At 40.7% G+C, this 22,131-nt stretch overlaps 1 protein-coding gene across 1 annotated transcript in view; it reads left to right on the forward strand.

Moving 5' to 3' along the window:
* Window positions 1–22,131, forward strand: part of SPAG17 (sperm associated antigen 17) — a 274,115-nt gene that overhangs the window by 122,882 nt on the left and 129,102 nt on the right. The window contains exons 7-13 of the mRNA XM_045283716.1: window positions 1,714–1,895; window positions 8,080–8,241; window positions 9,456–9,528; window positions 9,730–9,842; window positions 13,642–13,779; window positions 14,251–14,364; window positions 14,923–15,073. Of these exons, the coding sequence (XP_045139651.1) occupies window positions 1,714–1,895; window positions 8,080–8,241; window positions 9,456–9,528; window positions 9,730–9,842; window positions 13,642–13,779; window positions 14,251–14,364; window positions 14,923–15,073 (933 nt within the window). The remainder of the gene's footprint in view (window positions 1–1,713; window positions 1,896–8,079; window positions 8,242–9,455; window positions 9,529–9,729; window positions 9,843–13,641; window positions 13,780–14,250; window positions 14,365–14,922; window positions 15,074–22,131) is intronic.

The raw sequence follows: 22,131 nt of genomic DNA on the forward strand, positions 1-22,131 counted from the left end.
AATCCTTTAATATCACCACTGTCCTTGAACTACAAATACTGTTTTCTGTCCCAAACAGAGTTGTGCAATCCATACATTATTAAATCCTTTCAAGACTTTGATTCACTATTTATTCTACATGTACTAGCCAAGTGTTGTAAATTTTGCAAACTAAAATCATACACTGTGCTACATATCCCTGTGTAGCCACAGAGAACATACCCTTTGAGTCAGAAGGCTTGGTTATCAACCGCCTTTCTCAGAAACATCCCATCCCTAACGTTTACCTAGAGCATGGGGTGAAAGCATCAACTGTATTTCATCTGTTCTTTCAGAAGCTACAGGAACCAAACGGCCCCAGGTCCAGAATCCAAGGCTCTGGGGTCAGAGCCTTGGATTCTTGACCTGTTCTGAGGCAGGCTGATCTGAGAGAAGAATTTCTCTTCCTGGTCTTAAACTAGGAAGTCGTGGGGTTACGTTCTGACCTTCCTGTCATTCAGCCCGATTGGGACTTGGGGCCTCTATTTGAGGGAATTGTGCTACACTGTCTTTGTGAGCAGGAAAGACATTGTGGTGATGTACTTCAGGTGGTAGAATTGGAAGTCAGTGTAGACCTGTTCAAACTTGAAGTCCAAACTTTGTCTGCTATGTGCTGCCATTTTTCTTGTTACTTATTAATTATGTCATCTACATGGTGCTATGTGATCTACACAGCCATATCCAAATTTCTATAGCAATGCATTTTTTAAATTGCTGTGCAAAGTTAGCAGCTGCAATTCCTGATACTAATAACAGGTGTCATTTATTGGACACATGCCTTAGAACTAGGCTCAATCCTAAGGACTTTAAGTACATTGATCTGTGTAATTTCCACAACACTTGGAAGTATGCTTTATTATTTCCTTTCACCAAAAAAGGACTCTCAACCTTGGGGCAGTGATTATGTAAAAGGTTTTGGATTCAAACCCAGTCTATTCCCAACTACCTCAAAGGAGAGTTAAAATGTAAAATAATTGATTATTGAAGCCAGGGAGAATATGCCGCATACGCTCTAAACATAGACATTCCAAAAAAATATTTAATACAGAGAAACAAAAAAATGTATTTTAAAAAAATGACTACAGAAGAATAATGAGATCTTGGGATGTAATGACCATAAATACTTCAGGAAAATTTTCTCATGGAATTTTATAGAAATCTGTTATCATTTTACAGTCATAGCCAAATGCCTGGAGAAACCTGTCATTATTTTAATGTTACCAGAAGTTAACTGAGACAAAAATGGTTGATTTAGTCTGTTCTGAGTCATTTGAGAAGGAGACTTGGAGAAACTGAACTTCTGACCAGTCATACAAAAAATGGACACTGAGGTGCCCAAAAGTGACAAGACAGCCGAGCTGATTGAGTGTCATGTCGATACAACTTAAGGATGGTGAATGGTGAATACCTCTAGGTCTCAAATCAGGTGATCTTGTCATTTTGGGGGGCCTCAAATATAAAATTAAGGGATTAAGAAAGCTCATATTTAAAATCCATTTCAGAAATAAAACTCTCCAATTGTATAATTAATAAACAGTCCCATTCCAAAAGTGTCCCCAAATCACATCTCTTTATTTGCATTTTGGGGCATTGTACGGACATCTTGCAATGCATACGACTTGCTACATGTACATAAAACAGAAATATCGAAATTCACACTCTCATTTTGTAGTATAAATGTGTTGCTATCATTAGATGTAGAAGCTGAAAAACAGAAGAAAGAGAAAGCCGTCAAAGAACTGGAAAGCTTTTGGAAGTACTTGGATCCAATCCTGAATAATGATAAACCTGAAACAAATCTCTTTGATGTGGCTCGGCTTGAATACATGGTCAACGAAGGGCACTTTCCTTCCGACTGGGCAGACAACGAGATGATGGTTAGTACACACGTTACTGAGGGAGGATGGGATACCTGGGTTCTACTTACCACATTCACTCAATCCACAGATACTTTTGATTACAAACTATGGACAAAGGATCCTTGGTGACGCGGTGGTTAAGTGCTCATCAAGTTGAACCTGCCAGCTGCTCTATGGGAGGAAGGTGTGGCAGGCTGCTCTGTGGATGTTACAGCTTTGGAAACCTTATGTAGCAGTTCTAATCTATCCTATAAGGCTAGTCTTAGTGAGAATTCACTCAATGGTTATGGGTTTGGTTATTTGTTGTTTGGTTTCTTTGTTTTTCTTATTATGGACACCTACTATTATTTTTTATCTTCATGGGAGGCTATTCTATCTTCAGAACAAAGATAGCATTGGATGCCCAGTGATGATTAGAGCCTGTTTCTTTTGCTGTTACAGTACAAACGAATGACAAATGACAAGATGAAGATGAACATTGAGTAGTATGCTCTTTCAACATCAAATCTAAGAAGTTTAGGATCCATTGAGCTTATGCTAATGGTAGAGGAATCATTTGGAAAAGGAGGATAGAATGGTTGTACAACTTGAAAAATGAAATTAGTGTCACTGGCCCGTATATGTAAAAATTGTTGAATCGGTGTATGTTTTTCTGTGCACGTTTCAAGGACAACAAGAATAAATACATTATTAATGAAAGATAGAGGTGATGATGCAGAATGATGCAGAATTCTGTTATTAATAGAATGGTAATTCTATTATTAATAGCATATGACTTTGTGTCACATCTGCACAATGTTCTAGTAGTGTTTAGGTATTAAAGCATAACATGTTAATGGTGAAAATAATGAACTGTACATATCTGCCTATATATATCAGTTAATAGCATTTTCTAGGCCTCTGTTTTTATTGTCAGAATCATCCTTTTTTCTGTATTTAGGCAACAAGACATAGCCTAATAAAATGACTTGACCTCAGCTCATCAATCAGCAGGCTTTTCCAGAGAGCATGTACTGGTCCCTGCTATTGAAGAGCTTGTAGAATGACAAGACTGAAACCATGAATCAGAACAGCAACACTCCAGGTGGAATACCACTAAGTGCTCAGTTATATAAAGCTATATTTAATTTTCATATTAATTCAGAGAAAGAAGAAATCGGAAACTTTAAAAAATGGCAAATGTCTGATACATGGAGCTCTTTGGGGGGAAAAATTAACAAGGTCAAGTGACAACTTAGCACAGATGTTGCAGACGGTACTCTGTGACAGAAAACCTCTCAGAGCTCCTTCTGATTGATACCCTTGTCTAAAAGAACGGAAGGTCAGGGTGTTGGATTTCCCACGGGGGGCAGGTATGCAGCCCAAAGGAGCTAAACTGAAGGCAAGCCTTGGCGGAAGACCACATCAGCCCTACTAGCGAGTTTACTGGAGGACATGGGGCGGTGGCTCGACCCAGCGACTGTGAGTGCTGATTTTTTTTTTTAAGTTGATGGTCCAAGAAGAGGGTGAGATCAGAGTTTGGATCAATTTTGGAGCCAAAGGTAGAGTTTCCATGGTCACAGCTGGGGCATGGCCACAACTGACTTTGAGAGACCCTGACTCTGACCTCGAGATGGGTATGGACTGGATGAGTAGGGGAAACATTGAGAACGGAGGTCCAAATCTGAACCTTAAGGAATGAACAGGATTTGATTAAGAAGCAATGATCAATGGATAGGTTCGGTTGCATTATTAAGACTTCCAACATAGGCATTCAATGTCAGTGTATACAAGCAGAACACTTAAGTCGGATATCTTGTCAATAGCAAGAATCAATATTAGCTTAGTGCTATTTGTGGGGAGCTGAGCATAGGAAACCTGGGGCTGAAGATAGAGCTGGTTCTGAGCAAATGCCGTTAGCCCAATTCTCCCTTTGCTTTGCTTCTTCGGAGTCCATCTGCCTGTGTTCAGCATTCCTGCTTTGTCTGTCACGCATCTGCCCCTCAGCCTAACCTCAGAAAAGAATCAACACTAACCTGCCCTTTACTAAGGCATTTTACATTGTGTCAGTATGTTCCCCTGTCCCAAAACTCTTCCATCCTATTTTATGGAATTCTAGATTACTTTCAGCAAATGTGAGATGTGCTTGAGGAAGAGACTACTTCCTTAGGATTTTTAAACCTACTTTCAAATTCAATTTGCGATTCTCCTTCTTCCAACTTTTCTCTCAAACACAAAAAATCTATGCCTACATGAAACCTGCCACAAATTTGTGTTTCAGAGAACGCACCTCTTCTCGTTTAGGCCAATGCCTAGCTGCAGAGCCTATCAAGGAATTATAATTATTTCTTTTCCTATAGACTTTGGGAGATTCCAGACATATAAAGCTTGAACCATAATTCAGAAATGATAACAAAAATAGTTTTCCAAGGTAACCTCACTAGGAGCCTGGCTAGCATTGTGCGTCATGCATTGACCTACTTACTGAAAGATAAGCAGTTTGAATCCACCAGCTGCTCCATGTGAGAAATATAAGATGTACTATTCCTGTGAAGGTTGATAGTCTTGGGCAGGCACGCTTTTTCCTTTACGAGTGAAGGTTATTGAGAGTTTTGTCATACCTCCCAGACTTCACTGTGTGTGTAAAGAGTGTTCAGTCACTTAAACTTTTAATCAACGATTCACATAGTTGGTCTAAAACATTAACCTATGCACGTTAATTTCCCTTTCTCAACAATTTTCTAAATTCTATACTACTGGCTAAACTCCTGATACTATCAGTAGAATATTCTTATGACCCATGGGATGATTTATAATGTTCTCCAATAAAATGAGAATGCTATCAATAAAGTGAACCAGAGATATAAATAAACCATAGATATATATGAAGAGACTTTGGGCTCACACTTAATCCAATCCCCAATTTAAGAACAAGCCCTAATTTAAGAACATGGCCCTACTCCATGTCCACCTTCATGAAAAGGTCAATGAAGATATGGGTGTTATAGTAATACGTGGTGAAGAAATAAGATGGTGCTCAGCTATCAGAAATAATGGCATCTGGGGCCAAAAGGTTTGCCTTAAAATGAACAGCCAACTAAGTTAGGTGTCAACTAAGTCCACATGGAAACAAACCAGCTTGTGTGATCCATGGATTATAAATAATAAAATCCAAATTTTGAGGATGAAACACTATCAGAGCCTATATTCTGAACATCCAGTTTGCAGAAGGCTATGGATGACAGTGGTAGCCCAAAATCCATTTGCAAGGTCCCCACTAGAATTAAACCTCTGATGATAGTGCAGAGATGTGAATAGCCTTGCTATCAGATGGAGAGCATTATAAAGTAAATTGTGACTAACGCAATTAGGTTAGTATCCAACACCTTATCATTTGATCTCCCTTGTGACCCATTTTAAATTTGTTCAAATTTTTAATATTTTATGCTTTCTTTTCCATTGAGATTTTTCTTTGCCTTATTTTGTCATTTTTGTTGGGTTTTTTGTGTGTGTGTCTCTTGGTTTTGTTTTTTGGGGTTTTTTTTTCTGTATATGAAATCCAGGATACATAAATCTAGAATGGCAGGAGACTGATTAATAATTCTCTAGGGACATGACAGGGAGGTTGGGAGGAAATGGGAGCTAACAGCAATGAGTACAAAAAAGAAGAAAATGTTCTGAAATTGGTTGTGGTGATGATTACACAATTCTTCTTAATATGACTTCCCAATTAAGTTGTATGATATATGAATGACATTCTAATTAAAATTAATAAATAATAACAAAAGAATGCATACACGCACACAAGATTTATAGTCTTGAAAACCCTCTGTCCCACAGTATCACTATGTTCTACCCTGTCCTATAAGGTCACCGTGAGTTGAAATTCATTTGATGAGAGTGAGTTGTTTTTATTTTTAGGGTAGCCTAAAATGAAGTACCTCCGGCTCCTGCTCTAGTTAGGGCTCCTTTCTCTCTGGCTCAGCCAGTGTCCAGGCAGAGCTTGGCAAGGGAGAACAATGCGCTGAAGCCAAGGTAGAGCCCACTCCTCAGGACGCATCCATGAATAGCAGCATCTAATCACAACTTTACAAGAGCCAGTCCTACCCTCCCATCCTGCTGCCTAGTCCAACGACCACAAGTTTCTGTCCACTCGACGAGTTTAATCATGCCATTGGCAGAGACAGTGATGGTGGCTCTATTTTATGTTTATATGAATAGAAACTGGGAGGCAACTAAATTGCAGAAAACCTATACTACGTTGAAAGGATATTATCAGCTAAGTAGACAAGCTCTGGTTAAAGTAAAATCTTCTTGTCTTCAGAACTGGAAGATGAAGGTAGAAGGTGTATGTAGTGTGGACTTGAAGCTTAACTGTCAGCGATGAAAATATTCAACGCTCTAAGTCTTAGAGCCATTTAGGGATGTGCTGCCCAGAGGGTCCCATCTCAAATTCAAGCATTCGTTGAACCATCTTCTTCATGCCAGACTGTCTTCAGGCACGACTGCAGTGGCCCCTGGGGTGAAAGCACGCCTCCAGGAGCAGAGCTTTGTGTGAAGAACCTGGTAGAGAGCACAATGGCGAAGGAAAACCTGGAAGATGATTAGGTCATTGGGTTGCCTTCCAGAAGAAAAGCCCACTGTGTATTTACTATGTAAGATCACAGATCAATTTAAACTTGGGATCGCTTAATAAAGAGAAAGGTGATAAATCCTCTTCTCACAGAAGTAGCCCAAGTAGGTGCTGTAAAAGTGGAGAATGCCTTGCTTCCCATTAACACTGAGTGAACTGAACTTCTGTGCCTGTCACACGCTCAGCTATATCTGTAAGTTGATAATGGCCTTCCATCCAAAGTAGAGTCAGCCAAGCAGTCAGAGGAAAGCATTAGGAGCCTTGGCTGCAAATAAGCAGACTGTATTTCTGTTGAACCAAGGTAACGAAAGCTTGACATCAAACAAACGCCCATCGAGAAGTGCTAACTGCTTGTGTAAGACATCTGCAACATCTCAAGTGAAGGCCTCGGTTGCTGAAGTAATCTGCCGGCTTTTAGCCCGTGATTTGCTGTTTGTTTTACAAGTGCATTAACAAGGTTAAGCTAAGAGATCATTTGGCAGAAGCTTTACAGTATTGCACATGAATACAAATAACAAAATAAAAAACATCAAGATGCCAGATTTGGGGCAAGGGATGCAAGGTTGAAGTGTAATTGAAGCGTCCTGGGTATTAACGGGGGCACACAAAGCCCAGATTAACAAGTGTGCTCTGATGATAGGCAGAGCTGTGTGCTTCACTGGAGTCGGGCCAGACTGTGATGCATTGGCCCCCCAAGAAGCTATCTCACTATGTCTTGCCTCTAACTCAGACAGAGGATACGCTATTTAATCCTTCTTTGCTTTCAAACAGCCAGACCCAGTGAGCATATAGCTTTCCTGCTTCTGGGGGTGGGGGTGGGGGGTGGGGGGAAAGGCCCAGGTAATAGAGAAATCCAATGTATAATTTGCTTGCCAGCTCATAAAATTTCCAGGTATTAAGGAAACAGTAATCTACGAGGATTTCCTAGTGGTTTTCCCTAGAGGTGACACACTTGAAAGGAAAGAGGGTGGGAGGGAGGGAAAGGAAGCAATATTGAGTACACACATACTGAAGCATACCGGGGTAGATGATACACAGAGCTGAGCAGGTGGTTTCCATTTTGATTCTTGTATAGCAAGAATCGTCCACAGCTTGTCTTTCACTGAGGATATCAAAACTACCTGTCTCACTGTAAAGCATGTTATTTTGAGATCTGAGATACCAAAAACGTAGGTTATAAGGCTGAAATGAATTAATAGGATGATAGTTACTTAGCTGAGCATTAGTCAGGCTCTTAGAGTCTTGGACAAAAGGAGCCTGTCCAGTTGCCCCGTAGGATAAAAAGCCTGCTGATCGGCTTCCATAAAGATTCTAGGTGAGGACATTGTACAGGGCAGTTCTACTCTGTCATAGTGGGTCACCCTGTCTCAGAGTCGACTTGACAGCAATGACAATGTTCAAGGCACCCATTGGCTCTCCAAAGGTGACAGAAAACCCAGAGTGCATAAGACGGGTCCACTGAGAACACAGCGAGGTCACCAAGCTGAGGGGCGATGGTTTGGAGGCGTTGCTGCTGCAGGAAACATAAAATAGGGATCTAATGCCAACAGTCCGAAACCACTGACTGACTTCCGGGCCTTTCATTTGTAGATGGAATTGGGTACCTTGATTTTTGAAAATGTTGCCTGTTTGATGTATGACAGCCTGGACTGGAAACGCCAGCACCAGCACTATTTGGAAAGTATGCAGCTGATCCACGTGCCACAAGTGGTTCAAGAGAAACCTGTCCTAGAACCCTTACTGATTTCCGAGGTAGGCTCGCTATGTGGGTGCCTTTGCTAGGCTGAATGATAAACGAACAACCTCATTTTCACTTGCATGAAATAGATGAAGAAAAATAAGGGCATCAGTAGTAGCGATGAGGTCATAATGCCTGCTGGTGTTGAATATATGAGTGTGTGAAAGAGAACTAGACCCCCTGGAACTGTGAAAAGAGGGTGACTTTTGTGGTGAGGGCTTGATGCCACCCCCAGAATGGATGACAGAATCCACTTTTCAGTCTATGGGTCACTGAATAAATCACATATGGAGCAAGGGTGGGGGGAGAGTTGATAATTCAATGACAACAGCTCTATGTATTGATCTAGTTGGTCAGTATTTATTGAGCAGCTACTATATGGTAACAAAGGAACTCTCATAGTTCACCCCCCCCCCAGCACTCTGCATAAGAAAGATGTGCAACCTGCGTTTGCGAAGATGTGTAGCGCTGGGAACCCCGTGGGCCTGTTCTGCTCTAGCTTATAAAGTCACAGTGAGTCAGAATGGACGTAACAGGTAATGGGTGTGATGTCATGGAGCACCCAGGTGGTGCAAATGGTTTAAACTCTCAGAAAAAAGGCCTGGCACTCTACTTCATAAAAATCAACCATTGTGGGTGAGTGGGGGGCACCTTACCTGATCTAGGAGGGCTAAAATGGAGAAGTCAGGAACATCTTACCCGAGAAAGGTGTCAGAATCATATTCTCAGAAGCGGGACAAAGATATACGATGGTGGGTGAAAGGAAAGAAGTATTGTGAGCCGTGCCAGGCCCCTGCTTCGGGGTTGCTAGGTAACAAGCAGAATCAGTAACTAACACTGCCAAGGCGGGGCCTCTATGAACAACCTGTGTGTGCAGCTAAAACCTTTGAGCTTTATACTGAAGACATTTGGGCACCATTGAAGGGCTGTGTAAAGGGGAGAGTGGCAGGGTTCTAGGACACCCAGAGAAGAAAAATGACCTGGCTCTTGGTACCCCACCCCCGCATCACGTGTCCTGCAATCATCCAATGACCTTTCCATTTCTATCATCTTTTTTCGTTCCTCCGACAAAGTCCCTTTTCTTTGATCTTGACACTGACAGATGATTCCCCTAGTGGGAACATAATTGTATAATGTCAGAATTCTGTTGGATGTGTTTACACCCGCCTTTGAAAGCATCTCTCAGCTGGATGTCTCCGTTTTTACTTTTCAAGTGTTCTGCTTTCAGGCTTCACAACCTGTTGCCCCAGCAGCTGGAAAGAAGAAAGCGCAAGGTGAAGAATCACAAGCTCCACCACCAGGCATGTATGCAACCTGTTACTGGACGATCAACACCACGGGCTAATGCTTTCAGGAAGGATAAACGCTTCTGATATTGTGTTCAGACCTACAGTTTTGCCATTTACTACTGCCTGGTCATAGTTTGAACTTGTGAGTGAAATGTTAGTGGACGAAATGACGAGCATATGTTCACGGAACAATGGTATTTTCTGTATTTACAGTGACTTTTGTCATCAAAACTGATGTAGACATGAGATATTACAATGATCTACTGAATCCAATCCCAGAGGAATTCATTTCCGTGCCTCTGATAATACATTGTATGCTAGAACAGGTGAGTGGTGGGTATGCTGAGCTTTTAATTAGATTGGTAAGAAAGTCACTTCACCTCTTTCAACTTCGAAGTTTTTAAGAAGAATTTTATAGTGTCCGGAGTATGAAAGGTTTGTCTTAAAATAAACAGCCATCCAAGTGAGGCGTCAGCTAAGTCCACAGGGGAGCATACCGGCCAGTGTGTGTTAGCCTGGGTAGACTAGAGAAACACATTCATGGAGACTCATATGTGTATGAGAAAGAGGTTTATATACAAGAGCAGTTGAACATTGCGAAAGCAACCCAGCCCAGTTCAGATCAAGTCCATAAGTCCTATATTAGCCCATACATCCGATACCAATCTATAAAGGCCTCCTCAGACTCATGAAACATGCGATGATGCCAAATACAGGATGACCACAGGCCAGTGGGTAGAAAGTCTATGGATCCAGTGGTGTTGTAAGCTTCTCAGTGCTGGCAGGAGTCTCCAAGTGGCTCCTCCTGTTCCCAGGGCATGGGGTCTATCAGCATAGTGCCATGTCTTGTCAGTAGAGTGGCTCCAAGGGAGTGAGCAGAGCGAGAGATAGTGTCTTCCGCCTCCAAGAAGGAATACAGGATTTCCCAGAGTTCTCAGGAGAAGGCCATCCCACACAGAGGTCTCTTTGACTATGATCCAATTGACAGACTAGACGCCACCCCTTCACTCGTAATGTTCTCAAATTGACACCAGATTATGTAACTGCCCCCACAGTGTGATCCAAGGATTGTAAATAATACAATCCAAGATAGTAGGAAGGAATGGTTTTAGAGCTTACATTCTATGCACCTGGTTTGTAGAAGGCTTTGGATGACAATGAAAGCCTAAAATCCATTTGCAGAGTTAGCCTCCATTGCATTCCCTCCAACCATTCATGAGAGATAAGACTAGTTTTGCCCTCAGACAGAGTGCACGGGTAAGTAGACTACTGCAGCTATAGTTAGGTTAAAATTGAACATAGTAGCATTTGCTTTCTCTGTTGATCCATTTTTAATTTGTTCTAGTTTCTATTCTCTTCTGCTTTCACTTGGACTGAGGTTTTCCAGTGTTTTATTTTGTTGTCATTGGGTGTTGCTTTTCCTTGTCTTGTATTTTTTCTTTATATGAAATCCAGGGCTTTCTCTGCTTCACCTTCCTGCTGACAAGCCACGTGGAGCCACGCGTGAGTCTGGAGAGGAATTTATGGACTAGCATGTGACTTAGGGGTTAATATGGGACTTATGGACATGATCTGGACTGGGCTGGGATGTTTTATTGATATACAATTACTCTTTGATATAAAGCTCTTTCTTATACATAGCTGAGGGTCCTTGGATTTCTTTCTGTACTCAACCTGGCCTAACACAAGGGGTTAGAGCTGCCACATCTCAGGTCCTAGTTGAGGACTTTACCTTTCGTACTACCTGGACCCAGAAGTACATCAATAATTTGCCACATAATAAATGACAGGTATAAAATTTTTTTAAAAAATGAAATCCAGGAGAGGTGACTTGATAGAGACAGTAACTAGATTAAGTCCTTTGTGCTCTGGAAAAGGAGGTTGTGGGTAATGGAGAGCTGATAATAATGGATAGAAGAATGAAGAAATTGTTTTATAATTAATTGGGTGATGATTACACAACTTTTCAATATATTTAAAACATTAAGCTGTATATGAATTATATGTCAATGAAACTTTTTTAAATTATTGTAAATCACACGCACAATATCTGAATAGATTCTTCTTTTTCAAGACTAAAACATTCAAGCTAAATCTGAAGTTTGCTTTGATCAACTTCAATCCTTATTTTCTTTGCTATGCTCTGAAAGAGTTTATATAACATTCTCTGAACTTTTGCTAGAAGATATCCTCTATCTGGGAGTAGTGCTGGCTTACATGGGAGCGGAAGGGGAAGAGGGTGGTGATTAGATCTCATTGTTGCTGTTGGATGCCATCCAGTCAATTTCAATGTATGGCTCCTCGGCTGTGCAAAGAAGACTGTTCCCTAGGGTCTTCAAGGCTGTGATTGGAGACACAGACCCCGCGGCCTATCGTCTCAGATGCTCTGGGGTGGATTGGAAGCATCCATCTTTTGGTTAGCAATTGATTTCTTAACCATGTTGGCTACCCAGGGACTCTGATTAGATGGTCAACTCTCTTTGGAATTCCTTTTGTACCTAGAGATTTCATCAGGCTTATCTAATTTTCAGGGCAATTTTAGTCATTAATATTTTTCTTACAAATGCTCATTTTATTTAAGTAAACACCAGAACAACAAGTTCTTTATAATAGTCACATGTACAAATTCAAAAATTTCCTCTGCATCTTGTTATATTACATTTTTTTATGACATATGTTATTTACTTGTGCCTTCAACTTTCTTGACCATGGTTGCCAATGGCACATCTATTTTATTGTTGGTTTGTTTTTTGTTTGATTTTTCCACCAAATAGCCAGCATTTTATTTCAGTTATCAACTTTATTTTTATTTCATTAAAGTTTTCATTTATCTTTTACCATTTTCTTCATACTACTGTCTTTGGGCTTTTTGCATTTGGACGTCTATGTTAGTCAATGTAAAATTTACCTCGTTTATTTACTTTTTTTTTAACCTAATAAATGCACATATGGCTATAAATATCCTGTTGGGTATTACTTTGGCTACAGGCTAATGTGTGCTAAAGTTTCAGTGATGGTAAGGTTTGAGAAGGGTTTCCATGGAATTTCTTCCAATAATGGAAATTCAGAATATAATCCTAAGAACCAATTGAGGAGCTCAAATTGAGGACCCTTTTAAAATATAGTCTTCAAAAGTACCTGCCCTATGAAAGATGAAGAAGACTAAAGAACTATTCAAGAATAAAGGAGACTGAAGAACCGTGGCAGCTGAGGGCAATCAATGTGGAATCTTAGATGAGAATCTAGATTAGGAAAATTTTAATGTAGAAAATGACTGGTATTATTGACAGACTTAAATATAGATCCTAAACCAAATACTAGTATTTTATCAATGTTAGATTTCCTGATATCGATGATTGTATTTTATGGAAGAAAGTTTGTTTTTTCATTTTATGGGGATGTAAGAGGCAGTATTTGGGGGTTGAGAGTTATGATGATTATAACTTTTTCTCAAATGATCATCAATATTAATAATAATAACAGATAGAGAAAAGCTGATGTGGGGAAATGTTGACAGTGAGTGAGTCTAGTTGACGGGTAAGAAGTCCAAGTGGTGCAATGGTTAAGCACTCGGCTGTACACTGAAAAGTTGGTGGTTAAAACCCACCAGGTGCTCCATGAGAGAAAGATGTGGCAAGTCTGCTTCTGTAGAGATTGCAGATTGGAAATGCTGTGAGGCGGTTCTACTCGATGGCACAGGGTTACTACACACCAGAATTTACTGAACAATAATGGGTTAGTCGAGGGCAGACAAGTTTTCCTTGTACTATCACTCAATTTATCTATAGGTTATAACTTTCTGGCAAGCAAAGGGTATTAGAAATTTTGATTTGAGGATCCAACTAAGATTAGATATGATCATTATAAAAAGGGGCATAGAAAGCAGAAAGACCCAACTACAGGATGGATCATACATTAAGTTTATATCTACCTTAATGACTGGATAAAAAATATTTTCCCTTTCATTTAGGTAGTCACTGATACTTTTCTCACATTTTGTGTTATCACCAGTACTTGACTGGTGGAAACTGGCTCATTCTTACTAAGAGCAAGGGGCATATGTGGGTATAAGTAAAAGCTGACCTGCAAGCCCTTAAGCCAGGTCCTTCCAATCCCTCTCAACAGGTTGTGGCGACTGAAGAAGATCTTGTGCCCCCAAGCCTGGCAAAGTTGCTCCCCAGAGCAGACGGTTTAGACCACAGAATTGCAGCTCACATTGTGTCCATCCTGCCTTCTCTCTGTCTTTCAGAGAGGGAGAAAAAGGTCAGAGGGGCAGGAAATCTCCAAGGCTTTGCTGGTTGGGAAAAGAATGGATGCATTCTTTCTTTTTTCTTTTTTAAATCATTTTATTAGGGGCTCAGACAACTCTTATCACAAGCCATACACACATCAATTGTGTAAAGCGCATTTGTACATTCCTTGCCCTCATCATTCTCAAAACATTTTCTCTCCACTTAAATCCCCGGCATTAGGTCCTCATTTTCCCCCTCCCTCCCTGCTCCCCCCTCCCTCATGAGCCCTTGATAGTTTATATATTGTTATTTTGTCATATCTTGCCCTGTCCGACGTCTCCCTTCACCCACTTTTCTGTTGTCCGTCCCCCAGGGAGGAGGTTACATATAGTTCCTTATAACCGGTTCCCTCTTTCCTACCCACTGTCCCTCTACCCTCCCTGTTTCGCCACTCACACCAATGGATGCAATCTTACATGTGTTATCTTTTCACCTTAAATAGGATCTCCATGAGGTGTTCTTATCTGAAGAAGAAAATGAAAGCAAAGCTATGCCCAAAGGTCCTCTCCTACTAAACTACCATGATGCTCTAGCCCACAAGAAATATGCCCTCAAGGTAATGAGGTGACCTAAGAATGACTGATATAAGAAAGCACATTGGTAACTACTCAGCCTAACTAACGCTACTGAAAAGTGCTGCCCAAAATGGTGCCCGTTTGAAAAAGCGGGACCTCGGACAACAGGAAGATGCATAGGGGAGGAATTACATCTGCGTAGAAACGTACCATTTTAGAAGTCCAGTTAGCCATTAAACGAATTGTTACTACCACCAAAATTGCATTACCACTGCATAGTTATTTACTCTAAGCACTCAGAAAGCTAGTCTAGCCTGGAAAAGAATCCCCCAAATGAGAGATGAATGTAGATGAGGTCTTGGCAGTTTGTCGCTGACTGAAGAATCAGTCATTGTAGTGCCCCAGACACTTCTGGCAAAATGAGGACTAATTTTCTTGACCCTCAGCAAAATACCAGCAGTTTGTCTTTCCCAATTACCATTGCTTTCCCCTGTTCCCAAATAATGAGATTGGGGGTATCATGTTTAGCCTTATCCATATGCATAAGGCACTTGACCGCGTTCCTTAATGTCTTCTGTCATGTTGCTCTTTTTCATCAGGACCAGAAGAATTTTGACCCAGTTCAAATTGAGCAGGAGATGCAGTCCAAGTTGCCACTGTGGGAATTCCTTCAGTTCCCACTGCCCCCACCATGGAACAGCACCAAACGTCTAGCTACGATTCATGAGCTCATGCACTTTTGTACAAGCGGTGAGTATATTCCTCAGTCTTACACTACATTCATTGCTTAACATTGACATGCCCTTCACACCGTTGCACTTTTACTGGGAAAAAAATAAAACCACAAAAACGTACGGGTTTTTTTGAGGACTGGAAGACCTTTTAGAGGTTAAAGTGAGTGTTTGATTGACTACAAGCTTTCTTATCTGGAATAATGTCATTAATAATAATATAATAACTCTGGTGCATAAGATGCTCCTATTTTGCCTCACTGGGGTTTTCCTCCCTGTGGCACCACCGTCAGATTCATTTTCTTTCCTTCCCTCCCACCACATCTCCCCGTTGACATCAGTGGAGTTGACGTGGTCATCACCTTCCTAGTTAAGAGGATTAAAGACTCGTGTGTTTTAGAAATAAATAAACAAACAGCTTCCCATCCCCAAATACCACTATCTTTTCCCAGGGCAATGTCCTGCTTCCTTCCCTTGCTTCCAACCCACCTCTTGCTCATCATTGCAATGAAACAATAATTATAACAATGGTGCAAATACTTTCATCTGGAGTGGAAGAGCAAGGCCAACAGCACAACTCTGTCCCACTCAGAAAGAACTATCTTAATTCTCACCTTATATTCTGGTAAACTCCTAGTGTCATTTGTCAGAAGGCAACCCCACAGATGACAAAACAATAACAAGAACAGAAATGTCTGGAAGGGTACTCATTGTGCCCTTACTGCTTATCCAACCTGAGTCAATACAAGAGACATAACGTCAAAATAGAATAGGCTTATGTATTTTCCAGCTACCATCAAATCAGTTGTGACTCATAGCAACCCCATGCGTATCAGAGTGGAACTGTGTTCTGCAGAGTTTTCAAGATGGCCATATTTTTTGAGGCACTACTACATGGACTCAAACCACTAACCTTTCGTTTAGTAGTGGAGAAATGTACCTTTTGTACTACCCTGTATGTGTGTATATATTGTTGTTAGGTACCATTGAATCAGTTCTGACTCATAGCCATCCTCACAGTTGTTCTGAAATTTGAGCCCCACCCCAAAACAGTCATAGTCACTGTGTCAGTCCATCCTGTTGAGAGCTTTCCTCTTTTCTGCTGCCGCCTACTTTACCAATCACAATGTCCTTCTCCGTGGACGGGTCTCCCCTTCAACATGCCCTAAGCACATCGGCCAAAGTCTTGCCATCCTTTATTCTAAGCAGCATTCTGGCTTTACTTCATCCAAGACAGGTGTGCTGGTTCTTTTGGCAGTCCGTGGTATTTCAGTATTCTTCCCCAGCACCATAATTCAAATGCACTGATGCTGTTTTGGTCTTCATTATTCAATGTCCAAATTTCATATGCAATTCAAAACACTCTGGCTTGGGTCAGATGCATCTTAGTCCTCAAAGTAACATCTTTGATTTTCATCTTCAAAGGGGTCTTGCGTGGCAGATAACTCACTGAAACGCATCCTTTGGTTCTCCTAACTGCTGCTGCCAGGAGCATTGATCATAGACCCACGCATGGGAAAATCCGGACAACTTCAGTCTCTTCTACACTTATCATGATGTTACCGATTGGTCGAGTTGTGAGGATTTGGGTTTTCTTTACATTGCGTTCTAACGCACACTGAAGGCTACAATCCTTGATCTTTTTCAAAAGTGTTTCAAGTCCTCTTCCTTTGCAGGAAGCAAGATTGTATCATCTGCATACCACAGGTTGTTTGATAAGCCTTCCTTCGATCCTGATGCAGTATTCTTCATATAATTAACTTCCCTGATGATTTACTCAGGATGTAGATTAAATAAATATGATGAGAGGATAGAACTCTGATGCACACCTTTCCTGATTTTAAACCATGCAGTATTCCCTTGTTCTGTTTGCGCAATTGCTTCTTGATCCACATACAGTTTCCACAATAGCACAATTGAAGTACTCTGGAATTCTCATTTTTCTCAAAATTATTCACAGTTTGCTATGACCTGCTTGCCAAATGCCTTGGCATAGTCAATAAATCACAAGTAAACATCTTTCTGGTATTCTCTGCTTTGACCCAAGATTCATTTAACACCAGCAATGATATCCCTTGTTCCACATCGCTCTTCAGAATCGGGCCTAAACCTCTTCATGTAATATCGATGATATTGTTCTATAATTTGAACATTCCATTGGGTCTTTAGAATGGGTATAAATATGAATCTCTTCCACTCAATAGGCCAAGTAGCTGTCTTCTAAATTTCCTGGCATAGATGGATGAGTGCCTCTAGTGCTTCGTTTGCTTGTTGAAACATTTCCATGGGTATTCCATGAATTCCTGGAACCTTGGTTTTGACTACTGCTTTCAGTGCAGCTTAGACTTATGCTAATTGCTGAAACGGTGGCATGTCCACCAGTTTTTTTAGTACAGTGACTTTGTGTATTCTTTTTTATCTCCTTTTTAGGCTTGCTGCATCATTCAATATTTCTCCCATAGAATCTTTCAATATTGTAACTCAAGGCTTGAAATTTTTCTTGAATTCATTCAGTTTATGATAGGCTGAGCATGTTCTTCCATTTTGGTTTTCTAATTCTATGTTTTTGTACATTTCATCGTAATATTTTACTTTGTTTTTTCGAGCTGCCCTTTCAAATTTTCTATTCGGTTCTTTGACATCATCATTTTGTCCATTTATTTTTGCTATTCTATGATTAAGAATAAGTTTCAATGTTTTCTGACATCCCCTTTGATAGTTTCTTTCTTTTCTGTCTTTCAAATGATTTTTTGCTTTCATCTTGAATGTTTTTCCTGATGCCCTCCCATCACCAGCTCTCCTGCCATTAGTGTTCAGTGCAGCAAATTTGTTCTGGAAACTCAAGTAGACTAGACTCAAGGTTGTGTTTTGGCTCACATGGACTTGTTTAATTTTCTTCATCTTCAACCTGAACTTACATAGCAGCAATTGGTAGTCTATTCTATAGTCAGCCCTTGGTCTCATTTTACTTGCTAATATTAACTTTCTCCATTGTGTCTTCCTACAGATTGATTTTTGTGTATTCCATCTGGAGAAATCCATGTACATTGGGTTGTTGAAAAAAGACATTTGCTATGTCATTGGTCTTGCAACATTCTGCCATTCAATCTCCAGCTTCATTTCTAACATGAAGACCAGATGTTCCATCTACTGTTTCTCCCTACATCCTACTTTTGCATTCCAACTGCCAATAATTTTTAATGCATTTATATTGCATGTTTGATCAGTTTCAGACTGAAGACATTGGTAGAATTCTTTAATTTATTCATCACTAGCTTCAGTGGTTGGTGCATAAATTTGAAAAATAGTTGTATTGATTACATTTCCTTGAATTCACATTGATATAATCCTATCACAAACAGCATTGTACTTCAAGATTGATCATAAAATTTCCTTTTTGCCAATGAACGCAATGCCACTCCCCTTCTTGTGTCTTTCCCAGTTTAATTAACCATATGATTATCTGATTTTAAATGGCCAATAGCAGTCCAATTCAGCTCACTAACACATAGGATATCAACCTTTATAACTTTGTGATCCATTTCACTTTTGACAGCTTCCAGTTTTCCTATATTTACACTTCATACATTCCAATTTTTGATCATTAGTAGATTGTTTTGCCGCGCTTTCTTCTTGTGTTGAATGGTGCCCCATCAACACGTTAAGCTCCCGGAGATTTTATTCCCACAGGCTTTACTCCACTCACATCACTATGTGGACCTCACTTTGAGAAGACGCAGTTCCTCAGGCATGTTTTTAGTGTCTCCGACCTCGGGGGCTTGTCTTCTCGCACTATTTCCCACGTTGTTGTTTTTTTCTATTCATTAGGCCTGAAGTACCTGACAATGTTTCATGCTACACATAGGGTTTTCAGTTGTGACTACCTCAGAAGTGAACAACTTATTCCTTCTTCATAGTCTGTTCTTACTCTGGAAGCTCTCTTGAAACCTGTTTACTCTGGTGACATTTGAAATACCAGTGACATAGACTCCAGCATCACAGCAATGCACCAGCCAGCACAGTGTGACAAACTGAAATACAAGTGGTGATGTGTATAGACACCTAAAAAAAGAAAAAGTTTAAACCATTGTATTTCAGCGCAAAAGATAATTATTTTAAAGTCCTGTTTCATAGTTTAGGAAAGGCATGATAATATAAAATTACATTAATGTGCGATCTTGAAGAACAAAGAAGAAGAAGTTATAGTCCAACCTCTTAAAATGGAATATTTGTTTACCTCCACTGGTTATTACAATTTGGATCACCATTTTCCTTATGATTAGATCATGTGTCCAAATATGCTTACATTCTTATTTTTTCCTATACTCAACCAAATTGAAAACTAAATAAATACTGTAGCAACATATTGACTCAGTTATCTACTTATTTTCTTAAGGCCATGAAATCTAAGTTTGAAAAACTCTGCTCTCAGGCATGTTGCATTGACACCCAGCTAACAAGAATGTCATACAGAAACATGGTGTTCTAACTAGAAATGAGCTGCCTTTTCACAAGATGAGAGGTTAAATAGCCATTGGAGTCAGAGACTAATAAACAAGAAGGGTGGAGTGAGCTCTTTTTTCACAGTAATCTCTCTTTGATTGGTTTGATTTGTCCAAGGAGTTTGTCCACTCTCCTCATGTTTCCCTGCCTCCCAGATTCTGTTCTGAATTCTTCCTAAGTGAGGGAGACAAGAAAGAGAGTGGAAAGTACTCCTGGATGGATAACCCTATTCCCCACTAACTAATTAAACCACTGCCATGGAGTTTATTCTGGCTCATAGCTTTCCTGTACCACAGAGAAGACCTGTCTCATCTTTCTCCTGCAGAGCATTTGGTGTGTTTGAACCACTGACCTTACAGTTAGCAGCCCACCACGTAACCCAACCCCACCAACAGGAATTATTCCACCCTCAACTACATCCTTTGCATTCTTTATTAAGGAAATGCTATATGAAGGAATTGTCCCTCTGTCTTATCCTTGCCCTCTTTCCATAGTCTCTAATTTTTCTAATCAGAGAAGAGAAAAAAGAAGGTCAAGATAATGTGAATTTGACAGAAATATTCACCTGGCAGAGAGAGGTGTATATCTTATAGCCTGTAGTACTTGGAAAATTATATTTACCCCTATTCTGAGATCAAATTCTGAGACTAGTAACATCCAGAAATTAATTTTTTTGTGAAGCAGCATGAAGCATGGAACCATGTATTTTCTAAATGGGCACCACCTGTGGCCTACTATGAACTACCTGTGGCCTACAGACTGCTGTGTAGGAGGGCGCTGTGCCGACTCAGTGGCCAACTGCAGTGGGGGCCTCAGGCTGAGGCAGGCAACTGTGGGCTTGCCACTGGCCAGGTCGCGGTGGACTGCAGCGTGGGAATGGGCCTGGTCTGGGCTCTCGGGCCACAATCTGCAGCCTTTTAAAGACTCTGTGGAGCCCAGAACTGGCAGGGCCAGTTTTTAGGTTGGGTTGTTAGCCCTCAGAACCTGTTTGCTTTTCCCATTTTTGTTATGTTAAAGTCCCAGGCTGTGCTCTGGAGATTAGATTTGTTATGTTAATGTTATGCTAAAGAACAGAGCTCTGGCTGCTTCTTACATTCAAAGTTGCACAAAAGACCTCAGCCTGGAATTGAGAGCATTTTGTTTGTTTAAAAAAAAGATTCCCCACTCTTTATAATGGGCTTGTGGGGTACCCTAGTATCAGGGCTGTGCCACTCTGTCCCGCAGGGAAGGATAGCAGAGTGGGTTTGGGGTTAACTGAAACTGAATTCTCCCCCAGCTGTACTCCTGTGTCACTTCCATCACTATTCTGCACAGCCTGCCAGTTGTGCTCTGGGGAACTGCGTTCTGCCACAGGTAAATATGGCAGTGGCTCATCAATTGCTATAAGTTATTATCTAATAATTATCTATGTTACCCACACTAGCAGGCATGGAACTGGGGAGAGGGGTGAAGGGTAAAGGGGGCGGCCAATGTAGTCATTCCATTCGCAGGCCGTAGGAACAGGGAGGATAGCAGCCAGGAAAGTCCACGGGGTGAGGTCTTGTGGCTGATTCCCAGAGGGTCTCCATGAACCTGGGATTATGACCACTTTTAGACAGCACCTCGGGGAAATTACTGTTGCTGCTGGTCTCCTATTTTGAGCACAGGAAGAGATGGCGGATGCAGTCCTACTGGACCTGGCAAGGGATTAGCTGAGCCCAAGGACAGATGCTTAGAGTGTTTCAGTGAGTTCTCCAGTTGCTTCGTGGGTGAAAATCACAGGGGGCGGTCTGAACCAGACCCCAGTACACTGAATCTGATTTTAGCGCCCAGCCTCCCAGTATTGGCCTCCTTACCTCTTAATTTTCTGGTCTAGCAACTGGAGCACTGGGTGGGTGATTCTTCTTGGATGCCCTCTTCAGTGTCAGTCCGATACCATGTTTTCTAGATGAAAGGAACATCAGGATTGATGCAGTCCAAATCTATTTCCTTTTTTAAAATATTAGCTAGTTTAGGAGAATTTTCTTTTCAGATAAATAGGATCACATTCATATTAAAAACACTAAGGACACACTTCAAAATGTATATTTTTAGAGGAAATAACTAGGACCCAAAGGAAATGTGTAGAGGTATAAATATAGGCATATACATATGTAGATATATTTTTATATAATGATAGGGCTATAAGTCTATGTACATATATTTACATGTTAAGTATTAAAGTAGCAGACGGATATTGGACCTCTACTCAAGTACTACCTCAATATCAGAACACTTAGTTCTAATAATCTGGCATTCTGTGATGCTCACCTTTCCGACACAATCGCTGAAGAAAAAATGGGTGCATAAGCAAATGTGGTGAACAAAGATGGTGGTACTTGGCTCTTAAAGGATATAGTGTTGGGGATCTTAAAGGTGTGAAAATAAACAAGCAGCCATCGAGCAGACAAGTAGCAAAGCCCACATGGAAGAAGCAAACCAACCTGTGTGATCATGAGGTGTCAACAGGACTTCAGCCATCAGGAGACCCAAAACAAACAATTATATCAATGCAAATGAGGAGGGCCAGAGTGGAGGCCCAAAGCCCATCTGTAA

The sequence above is a fragment of the Echinops telfairi genome, unplaced genomic scaffold, assembly GCF_000313985.2.
Source record: "Echinops telfairi isolate 266 unplaced genomic scaffold, ASM31398v2 ScPeMD7_7466;HRSCAF=8504, whole genome shotgun sequence".
Taxonomy (NCBI): Eukaryota; Metazoa; Chordata; class Mammalia; order Afrosoricida; family Tenrecidae; genus Echinops; species Echinops telfairi.